Here is a 16,247-nt window from a genome sequence, read left to right on the forward strand (position 1 = left end):
AAAGTTTGGACAGTTTGAATACTTGATATTGCCATTCGAGGTTTAAATTGGGGCCCAGAGGGCTTTTATGGCCCTATATCAACAAGAAGTTCTCCATGATTTATTATTACAAGGGACATGTGTATAGCTTAGATAGCCCCGTTTTAATTTATTCACAAACCATAGAAGGCATGAAACATTGGTTCGGAGGTATTGAAGCTTGCTGTCAGCGACAACTCTCTTTGCTGAACTCTCAAATGCTGTTTTCACTGGACCTCCATTGATTATTTGGGCTACGGATCTACAAGCCCGAGGAGCTTGAAAATGAATCCCTACTAAAATTGGCCCTTAAGTCCTCAGTAGCCTGCCACAGCAACATAAAGAACTCCAATCGCACTACTTGGTTTTGCGCATTTCTATATCATTGACTTTATACACCAATTAAGCTGAACTGACTCTCCCTCTCACAGACCTCTTACGCACTAAGGGTAAAAGATCCATTGTCCGCCTTAAACCGGGGCCCCTTTGCACCGCAGTCTGAAGAGTGTCAAAACAACAACAAACAAAAGTCTGCTTTTTTTACCACGAACCTATCCTAAAGCACCTGACCCAGATCTCCCATTTTGTGGTTCCGCGTGGATTATAGGACAAAGCTTACTTGGGGCAGGCCATATTTACTTGAAAGAATAAAAAAAGATGGTAGGCTGGTTCAAGGCAACTGTTTATCAAAAAGAAATTCTCTGTTGCTGAACTCCAACTGGACTGTGGGGATAAAGGGCAGAAGCGGCCATCAAAGTAGCACTCTCCACTTCAGAAGCCACTGGCTTGGAGGGGCTAAACACCCTTTCAGGTTTGGTGGGATCACAAAAGAAACCTGGCATCTTTCCCACCCCCCCCTCAAGATGTCCATAGAAACAACTCCGTTGGGCGATTTCTTTTCGTTTTCTCTTTTACAGTCCATTTTCCACGGGAGAAACCAATAAACTGGCTGGCGGCTCTCGGCGCCCTACACGGAGGGGTGTGAGCTGCCTTACGAGGACATTCCCGCACCATGTTCTCTGCCCTCCCAGTTGGGGCTGGCTGTCACCGATCTCAAACATCCACTCCTCCTCCCACCACCCATTCCCAGTCGTCTCTCGCTTTCCCTGCGGAACTTTCACGAGGAGGCGGGGCTGAGGAAACCTCCAGCGGAGAGAAGTGGCTCGATGCGTTTGGAGAGTGGGTTGGCCCGAGGAGGAATGGGCCGGCCGTGCCTCCCCTCCGCCCAAGCAGGTTCTTGAAGCCTGCCGCGATGCCAGCTCGGCTGGACATTTTGGTTTTCTGAAAACTCTGCATTTGGCCCGCCCGTCAGTTCTGGTGGCGCAATGCATGAAAGGAACGGCGAGGCATTATGTTAGTTGCTTCGGTTTGTGCAGAAGCCGAGCCATTCAGGGGAAAGCCCCATGGGCTGTTGAAACCTCTCCCGGTGGCCTCCAGCCCTTGGAAGGCATCTCCATGGATTTTAGTATTACAGATTTGCCCGAAAGTCGTAGCCTTGGTTTTGTGGGTGGTGGTGGACTTATTTTTCTAAACAAGCCCATTTTATTCCATGTACTTCCATGCTCGGCTCCTAAGTTGCTTGCGGCTGTTCATTCAACATGTTTACCGTCTACATTTTCGCCCCGTTAAGGTGGTCTCCGACCCTTGACTAATTCATTTCAAAGTTCTGGAAGCGTTTTTTGGGGTTGTTGGGGGCCGCCCGGCGTCGCCCGCCCTGCGTTCAAGGTGGCGGTGAGGCGGAAGAGCAGACAAGACCTAGAGCGAAAATGACTACGTTGTTTTAGCTACCACCAAGACAATTGAGTGCGAGCTCATTCCATTCAGGGAGCCGCCTATAACAATGGGTTCATAGCAATTACAAAAAATTGCCCCAGAAATTGTGTCTAGTACGCTCCTTCCACGCCGTTACGCGAAATTACCAGCGGCGAGCACGGACCCTCAGAGTTTCAACAATGGTTTAATCCCTAACCCGAGGTGGAACTTCGGTCAGATAAGCCTTACAACAATTAAGGACTCCCGAAGCTGCGGATAAGCACCGCTCAGTTTTCCTCTAGGTGGCAAGGCTTGGGTGTATTGTCGCAAAATCTCAGGCGTGCATAAATTTTTCCAAACTTGGCAAAAGATTAGGTAGGACCTTTTCAGATTACTAAAGTGATTAATGATGTCACTGCCGATTAGATTTGCCTAACTCTCTCTTAAGTAACATTCATCCTGTATCTTCCATTCCAGTTTGCTCAAGGAGGCTCCTTCGGTGCGACACGACCGCCGGAGAGACCCCGACTATTAATATTGATGGCCACAAAGCACTCTGAAATTGGCGCCATCCTGGACTCTGCTTTTAATGCATAGCGGCTTGCAATGTTGTTGAATCTCTTGGTGGGATGTTCCTCTGGAATTTATAATCAATGGATTTATTCCGAAAATGTGGCAGCCCCCACCCTTATTTCTGCTTTCCGCAGCGCCTTTCATAAACCTGGGGGGGGGGTCTTCTTTAAAGGAGGCAGAGTGTAAAGGTTTCAATGGTGTTGATGGTAAAGAAGTAACCTTAGGGTGCATTCCACGGCCAGGCGTTGGAGCCTTCAACTGGGGAGACTTTATCTCTGCAGCGGAGATGGGTCCTCCGTTCCATGTGGGAAGCGGGGAGAGGGATGGTGAATAGGTTGGATAAGTTATAACCTGTGCTTCCTGGTAGGGAAGTGTCATTCCTGCCACTGCGTGTACTTGAGCTTTCTAAGATGTCTGAATAAAACGGTCTTTTATCACCAAAGAGCCTTTTATTTCTGCTTCTATGGAATTCCTTACATTATGTCTGTAAGACGCTACTGGACTCAAATCTAACTGTTCTACTGCAGAACAAAACATGCCATGCTACAAAAGTGATTCACATTGAAGCAGATTGAGAGTGTGACATTTCAAAATTATAGCTTTGGAGAACAGGTTATACACATCCCTCCACTGCATTCTTCTGATGTTGTTAGCCTATCCACTTGTGCAATTTTCGCTCATTCACAGTACAGGCAATATGGAACTATAGGCCTTGCTCCGCAGCCTACAAGGGCTTTCAACAGAAACTTCCTTTTTCATTCTCACATCCAGAACTCTGGAAGTTGTTTAGAGGTGACTTTTAAGCATTATGCTGATAAAGGGCCAAACACAAAAAAGGGACTTTCTGGGCTGTATGGCCGTGGTCTGGTAGATCCTGTTTCTAACGTTTTGCCTGCCTCTGTGGCTGGCATCTTCAGAGGTGTATCACAGAGAGAAGAGTGTTACACACTGTGTCCAGATAGAAGTGTAACACACCTCTCTCTGTGATACACCTTTGCTACGAATACCAACCACAGAAGCTGGCGTAAACGTTAAGGAACTATCTCTGCCAGACCATGACCACACAGCCCTGAAGGGATCCACAATAACCCTATTAGAGTCCAGCTGGTAGAAACCTTCAACAATATACAAAAGGGGTTGCCATTTATCAGAATGTATACCCTAATTATGCAAATGGAAAAGAGGAGCTTGAAAAAAACTGGAACTTGACAATTTTGGTGGGATAGCCAGGTCAATTTGACTGCAGAATTCTGCTTACCTGGCTAGAGCTGAAATGAATCCTAATCAAAGATGGCCCCATTAGCCAGCCCATAGACCTTTAAAACTACTATAGAATGACATCAGGACACTAACAGGGGGTAAGGAGGACACGAAAGAGGCTTTGAACACTGGCAAAGCCAAAGACCATAGCCAACTCTGGTAGTTCTTCCTTGAACTTTGCAAGTTAATTTGTCCCTCAAAGAGAGGTAGGTTATTACATGGTCTTGAACTCACCCTTCCTGCGTGTACCTTTAACTGCTCTTTAATTTTGCTGTAAACTGCATCAAAAGGAGAATACATTGGGGCAAGTATTTACTTATCTCAGAACAATGAATAAACAGAGAGGGCTTTTGTGCAATTCAAGCCACATATCTACAAATGGGAATTGGCTTCTTTTTTCTGAGTAGGCTGTATTATTAGAATGAAACAATGGGTTGTGTATGTTGGCGAAGCCCCATATAAACAGTCTCATCTCTGACAAGTCCAAGATTTACACCCTTTCTAGCAGCTTATTTCCTGTATAAGAACACACTGGTATTTTCTCCTACATTGGCATTAAACAAAAGCTAGCATTTCAAGTAGAGACTCATATAGTCTGAAAAATTAACTTGGACGAATGGAATTGCTACATAAAATAGGTGGTATCCTCCAATTTGGGGACCAGGAGCTCCTTATACCAGCTGCATCATCTGAACTCTTCTAGTGCTTGGGAAATTCCACATTTTAAGTCAAAGCTTCATTACATGTTTACATTTTCTCTTTAATAATTGGAAGGCCCAGCCTTCTACCTTTCGCAAAGCCTTGTGCAAAGTTAGACAAGTGCAATGAATGCTGTAAAAGGTAGAAAGTTGGACCTTCCAGTTATTAAATAGAAAACATTAGAAATGAGAGGAACAAAAGTGGTTCTAGAGGCCTATGAGCCGGCTAATGGAGCCAGCTTTGATTAGCATCATTAATCACTGCCAGTTGGGGAATGAGGTATATGGGAATGGCAAGAATAGGGAATGACTGGAATGGCAGTCTTCTCAAGAATGACCACATAGGAATCAGAGGTTACTATTTTGTCCTACTTAGGAAGTCCCTTTCCAATTTCTCCACATTAGGAGTGAGAGGAACCATGTGAAAGTAGTTTCATATCTGCAAAGCACTTTGAATAACCTAATTTCAATTGTTGTTAGAAAAGTCCTGTAACAAGAAGACATGTGTTGCACCAGCCTATGTTGAGAGCTGCAGTTACAACTTATTCAAACATAGGCACTTGGGCTATTAGTTACTTACTCCACTGTTAGAGCCAGCATCCACAGCCTGGGCAAATTGGTCTGAACACTTGCGATTTATTTTTAGGAATCAGTGAGCCCAGAAATATTTTTGTTCTGGATAACTCTGTGACATCATCATGATGACTCATTTCGGACTGAACTTGCTTCTTGGTCCTTGCCTGTCTACTGTTAAGAGTGCACAGACAAAGAGGAAGAAAGTTTCCTCTTTTTTCTTTTAAAAAGGTCCATATAAAAGGGCTGAGACAATCTGAAAACTGCAGAGTGATATTGGAAGTTTTTTCCCCTCTCCTCTAAATTCCTGAAGTGCATGTACATCAGCTTAGAACATTCTGAAAAATTACATATTATAGAAATATGTCAGATATTACTCAAGGATCATCAAGAGGAAGTTCAAATAAAATAATTGTTTATTGAATTCAAGAATTCTGAATCAAGTAAAAAGGATAAAGAAATCATGTGTTGTCCAAGAAGACCTGCCCTAGAACAGCTAATTTTGAGTTGAAGGGTTGACTAGGGCAGCTCAATAGGGGTATTCTTCTTTCTTTCTGTTTAGAGTTCATTTGTTCCTTATAGCATTCAGAAGAAGGGTCTGCAGAGTCTTTCTGCCCTTCCTCTCTTCTACCTGAAGTTCTCCTCAACGTGTACTTCTTTCTCTGCAAAGAATAGAATTCCCGCATCAAATCTTCAACTTCCCACTGCTCTTCCTTTTGTTTCTTGCAACAGTGCAGGGCAGCTGGGTCTATTGCGTGAGCTTCCGTATTGAAGATGTATCCACCAGCACCAAGAACACATTCACCATATGGCGTCATCACAACATCAAAGGATGACCCATTGTTATGAATAAAGTTATCAGAGTCAAACAGCAGATACAAATATTTCACTGTTTCGGCCAAGAAGAAGGATTCCATTCGGTTATCCAATCTGTGATCTCTCAGATCTTTAATCTAAACAAAACAAAAAAATCAGTGGTTTATTTTAGAACCTAACAACTGTTTCAGCAATTTTGTTACAATTGTACCAGAGCAGCATGCAATGGGAAGAATAATGAGATTAGAAACCGGTAAAGCTGAATTGATGATGCTGCATTTGGTCCACAGGAGACACATAAAAGAGGGCAAGTGTTTGCACTCTGTTAGTCTAATGTTTGATGGTAAAAAATAAAACTTGAGCGGAACTTCCAACAAGGAAAAGAAACATTCCTTTTCAGACTTGGCCAATCTAACCATGCTTGATCCTTTTTCATCCCTGTGGCAGGACTATTGTAATATGCTCTGTGTTGGGTTGTCCTTGAAGACAACTTGGAAGGTGCATCTAGTTCAGAATGCAAAAGCCCAAGTATTGCCAGAGGCTAGCTGGCAGGAACATATCATACGTGTCTTAAAATGGGTATGCTGGCTGCCAGTTTGTTTCAGACTCCAGTTCAAGGTGCTTAAAAGCTCTTCCTGGCCCAGGACAAACATGCCATCTCCTCCATACGTCCCTGTGTGCCAAAGATGGTCTTGCTGGCTGTTACCCCACAAGGTGGCCCACCCAGAGCTATGTTGTTTTCCACTGTAGCTCCCACTCTGTGGAATGGGCAAGGGGAAGAAATCTTCGGGTGGTGCTGCAAAGCCATTTTTATTAACCAGGGCTTTTAATAGGATATCAACTGCAGACAAATTTGGGAGTAGGGTTGAGATCTGAAATTATATTTTGCTTTTTCATTATAATGTTTTAACTGTGATGTGTAAACTGCCTTGAACCACAAGAAAAAGGTGGGATGATAGCTATTTGCATGAATAAATAATTCAGGAGAGACACTTAACTGTTGCAAAGCCACAATCGACCTTGCTGATTTTCTCTATCGCTTCTACAACATCTCTCCCCAGCTCCAACAGAGTAGGATCTTGCGTAGCACGATATAAATACATTGCACTCTCAACTAGTTCTGCAAAATCCAAACAAATATTTATATTACATAATGTCAGCATAGTTCCCCCACCCTCCAATGCATTAAGATAATCCACAACTTAGTTGAGCATGGGGAGGTTCCCTACTACTTTAAGAAAGTGAAGCACCAGGTGCCCTGTAACTTGGGCCATTGTTTTCAGCCAGGCAACATTCTGCTTGTGTTGGATCTGTTCCAATATTTTAGCCAGTTGGGCTTTCCTCCCTGTGTACCATTTTAAAACAGAAAAAGGTGAAATTACCATTGAGATGAGAATATTCCTGTGATTTTTTTCCGCACTCCGGGATCTGCAACTTAGACTAACCACAAAGCAAATTCCAGAAGAAAGCTGCTGTACAGGCATTTGGAGTATTTGTTTGCGTAAGTCTTATACACACAAATGTTCTATACAGATCACGTTTACTTCATACTCACCAGGTCTAAGTGGGTATCCCTCACGTTTTTCTACTGTATAGCCCTGAGGAATGTTATAGAATTCAGGCAGGCCACCAAACTGCCTCCAAACAGTGTAATAATTGAGGAATGTTCGCATGGCATTGTCTATGTCTCCAATAAGGCTCTGAAAATAGAAATAAAAACCTAAGGAGGTAATGATGAGGACCAGTGTGGTGTAAGAGTTAGTATGGCAGACTAGGGAACGCAGATTCAAATCCTCATACAGTCATGAAGCTTGCTGAGTGATCTTGGACCAGTCACTCCCTGCCTAACTTACGCCACAGGGCTGCTGGGAAGATAAAATACAAGGGGGAAGAATGATGCATACTGCCTTGAGCATCCTGAGGAAGGGTGGGATAAAAATGAACTAGATAAATAAATGGGGATATAACCATGAAAACGAAACAGCATAAATGTGTCTCTATACTTAAATGATACTGACCTGCTAATAAAACCAGTTGGATTTGCATCTACTCAACTGTGCCTGACAAAGGGAGCTTTGACTCTTGAAATCTTATCCCCTGAAACTCTTGTTGGTCTGTAAGATGCTACTGCATGCAAATCTAACTGCTCTACTGCAAGCCAACGTAGCTACCGCCCTCTGAAGTGAATAAAACTAACCCACAAACAATAATCACAGTCTGAAAATATGGCTTAAAAAGAGTTGGAAATTAAGGAACCTGAGGCAGCTCAATGGCTAAGCAGTCCCCTTCACATTTGAAATTTTTAATCTAAGCAGTGCGGGATTTCAAGATGAACTCTATTAAATCTTTCCTTTGGTGCCTGTACAAGAACAGCTTTGTTGGATTCCCAGTTGGCATCTTGGATGACAACTCAGAAAAAAACATAGGGCAAGAATGTGCTTTCTTGCATCTTCTGTTAATGTTGAAAAGGCACAACATTTTTTTCCCCAGATGTTGATACCTGCTCCCATTTTTTTGGAACATACACTTCTTGTTGTCTCATATGATTTAATGACCACCTCGGAAGCAAATCCTGATACAAGCTCCAAATTATTTACTGCATTAACAGGCCTACAAAAGAGATCAGTGATTTTGAGTAACATGATTTTCTCTTGACAACAGCTGTTACCTGTAAACCAGGCCAGTAAGCCTCAAGGGACTGGAAGACTGGCATCGAGACTGTTCCTTTGTACATTTGAACCCAAATGTACCAATCATCAAATTTTGTGTAGTTCTTTATGGCTTTGTTATAGTCTATGGAAAGAGGGCAAGTGAAAAGCAATGATAAAAAATGGGATATGGAACATAACTTCAGAATACAGCAAAACAAGCAGGCTTCATCTTCTCAGCTCCATCATCTTTAAAGGATTAAATTAGGCAGAATATTGTTTGAATATGGTTTGAAATCTTGCAAACAGAACAGCCATACCAAGATATCAGAATAGCAGGAAGTCTATTTACAGAACCAGACCTTACAGTGCAGGTATTAGGAAAAATTGGTTTTCATTCCCCATTTTTCTCCTCCTTTAAGGAGTCTCAAAGAGGCTTACAGTCACCTTCCCCTCCCCACAACAGACACCTTAGGAGGCAGGTAAGACTGAAAGAGTTCTGAGGGAACTGTGACTAGCCCAATGTCACCCAGCCAACTTCGTGCGAAGGAGTGGAAAAACAAACCTGGTTCATCAGATTAGAGTCTGCCACTCTTGTGAAGGAGTGGAGAATCAAATCTGGTCCTCCATATTAGAGTCCACCACTCCTAACCATTATACTATTCTGGCTCATTACTGCTCAGAAAGCATTCTAAAAGCCAATGAAGGAAGTGCAAGCTGGATCAGTCCAATCACAGTGAATGCTTACTGGAGTTGGTCTTACTACTTTTAGTTCAAGTGGGGTTGTATTTCAGCAATCTGTCAAAGAGACTGGGACAAAACTCTGGACTGAACACGCATTCTGGTGACAATTCCCTTTGAAAGGTTTGGATGAAGGATGGAAATCTCTGGGGGAAAGAGGGGCAGGCTTTGAAGCTGTGGGCAGGAAGGTAGAGGATAGCTCCTTGCTGAATCCTAAACCATTAAGAGACATGGGCCAGGAGAAAGTGGGGAGGAGCATCTTTAATACAGATGGGTTCCTTATACAACGTATGGATAAGAATCAGTGACAATAAATTGAACAAAAAAACTTTTGTGACTGAAATCTTCAGGAAGTCATTGTAGTAGAAATGACATGTCAGCCTCTCACCAAGGAACATGGACATCAGCTCCTCATCCTGCAAGAGGATGGCTCCTTTAACAAGATACTCGAAGTAGGAATCTACTCCAGCTCCAATGCCAGCATCCTGAGCCACCCACTTGGCAGTTATCACATCAATATGATTACCCACCTGAAGGGAGGGAAAAAAAAGAGATAGTCAGTTAAAGCTCACTTATTAAGAGCTACAGTTTGCTTTTTAAATGATCCTGTATTTTCATGGGTTTCCTACACAGAACCCTGCCTACTAGTATATGTTAGAGTTTTCAAAATCATGTTAACTGTATAGCCATTAAAATAGACTCCTTGCAGTTATTCTTAAATTTCATTTTGTAGCAAAAGTGTACATTAAAGAAGCTGTCAGTTCATCTAAATTCTGTATTCACACAAATTTGAATTATTAAAATAGAACCAAATAAATAGATAAAGAGCTCAGAACTTTTTTACTCACCAAACCAATCTCAGACCGATTTTTCCACAGGGTCTTAAGAGCTTTTCTGGCAACATCTTCAAATACTGGATCACCCGTAAGATGACTCAAAGTAGCAAATTCCACTATAAACGTACCAATGCCAGCAGTGCAAGTCACCGGAGTCTCTCCAGGGTTGACTCCATGTACTAAATTAACTGTCCCATATGGCATTCCAGTAGGGGTCTGAAAAGCTAGAAAGCAGAGGTATCGAAGATCAGAGGTCTGGAAAATCCTCCTCCTGCCACTGAATGGCAATCTGTTTTCTGATATAAACTTAGCTTCACTGAAATAAGAATATCAGTGCCCTCCTGGTTGTTGAGAAAAGCTTGAAGGTACATGGCAAGGGATATTCAACATAGCTCCAGAGACACACTAGGTAGTCTGGATCAGCAACTATTTACTTTTTAAAAAGGCACCACAAATCATGTCTGGAAAAGGAACACTGCAGAATTGCAAGGAAGCCACTGGAATATAGAAAGCTTAACACATTGGGATTGAGTGAATGACTAAACTTGCAGACTAAACAGCTAGTGTAGAAGCAAACTCACCTCATTCAAATTATTAAAATAGTACATTTACCCTATTATGGAGCACTGTGGGGGAAGACAGGAGGAGACATATGCTTAAGCTCTTTGAAAATGGTCACCTGGCAAAAGTTTTCGTGCTGCATCCTCTGCCATCCTCAGAAGAGGTCCAGAGCATGGCCATCCTGCTTCCACTTCAATGCCAGCCTTTTTTGACAGCAAGTGAGCAGACAGGAGGCCACCAACCACTGCAAACAGACCGAAAAACCATATATTGAAGCAAGATAGTGTTGCCAAGGGCAAAATAAAGAATGTACTGCTGTTGACAGAAAGTGTGAACATTCTGCACAATTGACGGTTTCTTATGACAAGCAGGTCATAAAGGCAACAGTCCCCCCTACTTTTCGTCCCCAGCTCCTAATGTTGAGTGACCTTGTGCTTCTGAACAAGCAAGTCATAGTAACTACATTTTGCTTATTGCTACAAAGTCACAGTCACTTTATGTTGACTTATGGAAGATACTTCCTTGCTGCTCACTAGAATTCTACCTACCTCTGATATTGGTTTCAAAAACAGAAGCATTTACGTCAATATCAAAATTCACTCCTTCCTGCAGCACACTGACAACTCTCTGGAATTCTGAGACATTCCCCATAATCTGGAAGATAAACCCCAATGTTAACAGAAAGCTCAACTAAAACCTCATGAAACAGCAAACAACTACATTCAGTGAAACGAAAGATCAGTGATAATGAGACACATAAGCCAGATGTGATAGGCCCTGCTTAGGAATGTCTGCAGCAGCATTATTATGCTGAAGGCTCAGAAAACACTAGGACTTCTCTGCATTTTTAATACAGAATATGTTAGAGATGGAAAGTCTGGAAATGCATCACTGGCAGCTCTTCTTAACCCCTTAAGAGGAGAAATGACAAGTATGAGGAACAGAAATTATTCTTTACCCAAATGGAGTACACTTAAAAACAGGCAAGACAGAGGGAATGAGGAAATATGCTAGTTCTGAGGAAAAGTACTTACTAGTAGAGTATCCAAAGCATCAATCAAAGTGAGAGAAAAACTGAAAGAGAAGGGAAGTTAATATAAATGCCATGAAGAATATATACACACACACATACACACACACACACACACACACTTAATTGTTGCGCTAATTAATTTCAAAAAATGTGAAATTGTTTATCTGACTAAATATGGAACGACAATGTCAAACCTTCCAAAATAAGCAATATGTGGTGATTTCCTACAAGGAGGCAATATATGCATAGAAAAAAGTTAATATGTATGAAGCGAACCCAAAAGTTAATATGTATGAAGTGAATTCACTATTTGTGAATTACAGTGTAAATATTACATTCACATATTAAGAAATAAAGAAGACTAACAGCCCTATCAGGGAGGGGTGGGGGAGTTTAGGGGAGAAGTGTGGCCTCATGCAAATGTATTTGTCCCCTCTACTGTGTAAGGGGCAGCCCCATTGGAGCAGGAAACAAATGTGCCAGCCTCCGGCCAACCTTTAGCTCTGTGGTGGCAACACCCGGAAGTTGGGGGTGGCTGCAAAGTAGTGCTGACATCCAATTGGATCCAATGTAAGAGTAGGCCGAGGCATTCCTGGGGGTGGAGATTACATTATATGGCCTCCACCCAGGGCTGAGTAATTGGAGTGTGGCGCCCTATGGGGAGCAGCAGTGGCGTAGGAGGTTAAGAGCTCTTGTATCTAATCTGGAGGAACTGGGTTTGATTCCCCGCTCTGCCACCTGAGCTGTGGAGGCTTATCTGGGGAATTCAGAGATTTTCAGCCTTCAGAAGTACACACTTCCCACCCCACCACTTCCAGCTGGGTGACCTTGGAGGGCTAGTCCAGGGTAGGGAACCTCTTGGCTCTCAAGATGTTCAGGAACCTGATTCCCATCAGCCTCTGTCAGCATGGCCAATTGGCCCATGCTGGTGAAAACTGATAGAATTAACAATTCAGGCTATCAGGCTGGGTTCCTGGAACTCATCACTGCTTCTTGGAGCTCTCTCAGCCCCACCTACCTCACAGCGTGTTTGTTGTGAGGGGGGAAGGGCAAGGAGATTGTAAGCCCCTTTGAGTCTCCTGTAGGAGAGAAAGGGGGGATATAAATCCAAACTCTTCTTCTTCTTCTATGGAGAACTTTCTAGCAGTGTTTTTTAAAAAGTTTTCCTTGCCTCCCTGTGCTGCTGGAAAGTCCTCTGGAGGCAGCAAGGTGGTGAAGCACTGGTGCTGTCCCAAGCTGCCTTGGGCTTTGTATGGGGCTATAAGACCATTTTATTCTCGATCATTCTATAGCCTCTGAATAGAAGTAGAATTTTGTTAGGCCTTAAGCGTGATCATTTTTGCTGCTCCTCTGGAATTATGAGTCCAAAAGGAGAACCCAAAAAGTGCAATGAATACAGTGAAATTAACGATTAATGCTTTCTTAAATAATTAATCACATGTACTGATATGCCGCAGTTGGCATTATATGTCATGCCCCTGGACTGTTCAATAAGAAGACTTCTTTTTCAAACGATTTATTGAAAACAGCAGAAAACAGTTCTTTCATTGACAGAACTAAGGATTAAGTGTCAAAACAGTTTCCATTATACCTCCACATCTCCCAGAATCCCTCCTCTACACTGTATCACTCTTGACACCTCACTCTTTCTATAGCACTAAGTTCCCAATGGGGAAACAGACCACTCCATTCTAATGGGAAGTAAAACAGCCCATACTCCCAAACTCTTTGAAGCGTAGAAGTCAGCAGGTGCCTAACGAGCTGATTAGCCCATGCCTAAAAGTGAAACTGAAAAGTAGGCAAGAGACAGCAGTCCCAGACAGAGGATCCCACATTCTGGCCAGGAGACATGACAGGATTGGGCCAGAACAGGAGCAAATGTTGGAAATTCTCAGAACTGTATGCTCCCCGCTCCTTTCTCTCCCTAGCTTGGGAAATCATTCACTTCTGCAGCATACCACAATTAGTTGCAACACCTGAAACATGGTTTTGAGGATGAATACCACAGTGTGTGATTTGTGTGTGAGCGTTTGTACAGAAGTAATGCATTGACAAGCTGCACACAGCAAGGATTTCCAAGACTTGATAACAACCGGAGAGCCCATTTTGTCAGAGACAGTACCACAATATTGTTATTTTTTTTTCCCAATGTCATTTCTCTCCCATACCAGAGAGACCAATTCGATCGTATGCACCAACCACTTTCCACTGTCACTAGCCTTATTAATCCTAGTCACACTAGTTCATGCTGTCAATCTCCTACACCATTTTTGCATTTGACAACTAAGATGACAGAACTGACAGTACGGTTAGTGCTATAATTTTGTTTCATGAATTTTCATGTGCACATCTTCTGGGGTACAAAAATAAAAGACAGACAAATTGTCTCTGCCACAGGGTGTTTTTCTCCAACCTGATGGGAATTTTTTCTAAGAAAGGACCACTTTATAAAATTTCATATACAAGTAAAGAACATTCACTCTTCTCTGTACCTTCCCCAAGTATCCTGCCCATCACATGTCAAAGGACGCAGCTCATCATATGGGAAGGCATTTTCCAAGTAGTTGTTATAAGCATGATAAAACATGGATTTGACTCGTTCCCTAAAGGGGGGAAAAGAGAGGTGACACACTAGACTTGTTTTTAAAAGCAGTCAACACAAAAATGCTTACAGACTTTTCAGGAGCAATGCAGTGCTGTCAGCAACAGGTTCCTCAACAATCACTGCAAAGCAGTGTCCTGACAGTCCTTTCAGTAGCACAGTCTAAACCTTTCACCCTCAAAGCTGTTTAAGATCAATGTGAGATTCCCATAAAGCCACCAGTTGTGAGTCCCCCTCTATCTTCAGGTACACCCACCACCTTTGTCAACCTTCAGGCAGCTTAAAATACTGGAAAAGGTAGTCAACATACCTCTGTCATCTTGAGAATCTCCCCAACAGAGTAATCAAATATGTGGCCATAATATCAGACCATTACAGATATTTACTATGGCTACACACTGACTCCGTTTGATTGAAAAATTCTGGTCAGTTAAGATAGTGGCCTTGGCTGAACTGACACCATGTTAAAATATTATTAATGTACTTATAAAAGTGCAGATTACATATGTTATATTAAAAGCATTTCCTTTTCTCTCAAATAAGCAGGGACACTCCTCAAATGGAATGTGCCACAGCACACACATTTAATGCTTTCGTCTTCTGTGCTTCATTATGCATATGAAGTGCGTGCATTTATAATGATCCAAGCCTCATACAATTAATGAACTAAGAATGCTTTAATGAGATAACAGCTTTGGATTTACATGAGCTACTTCCAAAAGTTAGTCCCACATAGAACACCACCACAGATTACTTCCCCCCAACTGCTGCCACATCATGGTTGCAATACTTTCACTGGACCTTTGGCTCTGGAAAGTAGAACCATCTCAGTCACATTCATCCTTCCACCTGCCTTGTTGTACAGCTTGCTATACTTTATAAAAAGAGATAATAGGAAGGCCACCATCCTCCTCTTTGCATCCTTTGGAGAAGTTACCCAAAGCTTCTCTGATCCCTCCAAAGCTCTGCCCTTCTTCACTTAGGAAGAAAATCAGTCTAACTTCCTCTTCACATTTTTATTTAGTTTTCATTTCAGCTTCAAAACAGCAGTGAACAATTCTAAATCTGCAGGCTGAGGAAGTGTAAAGGTAAAAAAGCACTAGGTTACCCACTTCTTTTCTGGGGAGAAAGCAATGACAAATTTCTCCCCTTCCTGGCCTAGTCCCCTCTTTTAAGGGCTGCAGAACAGGCAAATACTCAACCGGTCTAATTACTCCAACATAAATATTCTGCCTGCAAAGCACCTTCCCCTGATAACCAAAGCAGGGAGGTGGGCTCCTTCCACCGGTCCCCGCTGACCGCATGCCGGCTCAGCTCACCTATAGTGGGCGATATCAATCCCCTTCCCAGCAGCAGGACAGAGCTGCCCGGGCAGATGCAGGACCCACAGATAGAGCCAGCCCAGCAGGTGGGATGAGCGCAGCATCTATCAGGCGAGCGAACCGAGGGCGGCTCAAATGCCCCACCGCTGTCTCCGCTACCGAATCCATCCAGCAGCGACCCTGCGCTTCGCTTCCGGACTCCACCCACTGTCGATGCCTCTTTCCTTCGGGAGCCAATCACGGCCCCTGACACAGTCCCGCCCACCACAGTGATGACGCGGAGTTCGTGCAGAGCTCCTCAATGCGCTTGCGCGTTGACTGGACGTCGCTTTCCTATACGTCTTACATGGGCCGCCTTTTTGTTGCTGCGAGCGATTGCGGTTTGACCACTTGAGGGCGCCGTAGTGGGGGGGAATGCTATATTGCTGGGAGGACTGGAATCCTGAGGTTGCTGCCTATTCTCTGCAGGGGGCGCTGCGGATGTAACGACCTTAAAGCTAGCAGAAAGAGACTCAACCGTAGTGGCGGTGCAAGATCGGGATGCTTCAGTGGCATGTAAGATGCTGGAGTAGGAATCTAGTATGCAAGTCCTGAAATAGTCTGGTAGATGTTTGACAAAAACCCAGGAAAACCCCCCAAAGCATTTAGAATAATTGCCCGAAATATGAGGAGCTCTGCTGGATCATACCAAAAATCCTGTTTAATCCAGTATTCAGTTTTCAAGTAGCTAATCATGGCCTTTTTTGCATGCAGTTTACCACATTTTCTCAGTGGTCAAATCTTATATATCGGAATATTTTCTGCAAAATAATTG

General features: G+C 43.1%; 1 protein-coding gene across 1 annotated transcript; it reads right to left on the reverse strand.

The window, feature by feature from the left end:
- Nucleotides 1-5,272: 5,272 nt before the first annotated feature.
- On the reverse strand, nt 5,273-15,656 carry EDEM2 (ER degradation enhancing alpha-mannosidase like protein 2). Its single transcript, XM_048498182.1, has 11 exons — nt 15,431-15,656; nt 14,002-14,112; nt 11,511-11,550; nt 11,025-11,130; nt 10,595-10,720; nt 9,928-10,139; nt 9,468-9,609; nt 8,359-8,483; nt 7,246-7,390; nt 6,689-6,810; nt 5,273-5,827 (listed from the first exon to the last, which is right to left on the reverse strand). The coding sequence occupies exons 1-11, from the start codon at nt 15,535-15,537 to the stop codon at nt 5,336-5,338; spliced, it is 1,728 nt and encodes a 575-aa protein (XP_048354139.1). The 5' UTR covers nt 15,538-15,656; the 3' UTR covers nt 5,273-5,335.
- Nucleotides 15,657-16,247: the final 591 nt, after the last annotated feature.

Source organism: Sphaerodactylus townsendi, linkage group LG05 (assembly GCF_021028975.2).
Source record: "Sphaerodactylus townsendi isolate TG3544 linkage group LG05, MPM_Stown_v2.3, whole genome shotgun sequence".
Lineage (NCBI taxonomy): Eukaryota > Metazoa > Chordata > Lepidosauria > Squamata > Sphaerodactylidae > Sphaerodactylus > Sphaerodactylus townsendi.

Coding starts and splice junctions, on each gene's coding strand:
- EDEM2 (XM_048498182.1), bottom strand. CDS start 15,537: ATGCTGCGCTCATCCCACCTGCTGGGCTGGCTCTATCTGTGGGTCCTG. Junction 11,551..14,001: donor GGGCAGGATACTTGGGGAAG/GTACAGAGAAGA, acceptor CTTCTCTTTCAG/TTTTTCTCTCACTTTGATTG. Junction 6,811..7,245: donor GGGATACCCACTTAGACCTG/GTGAGTATGAAG, acceptor TGGATTTTGCAG/AACTAGTTGAGAGTGCAATG.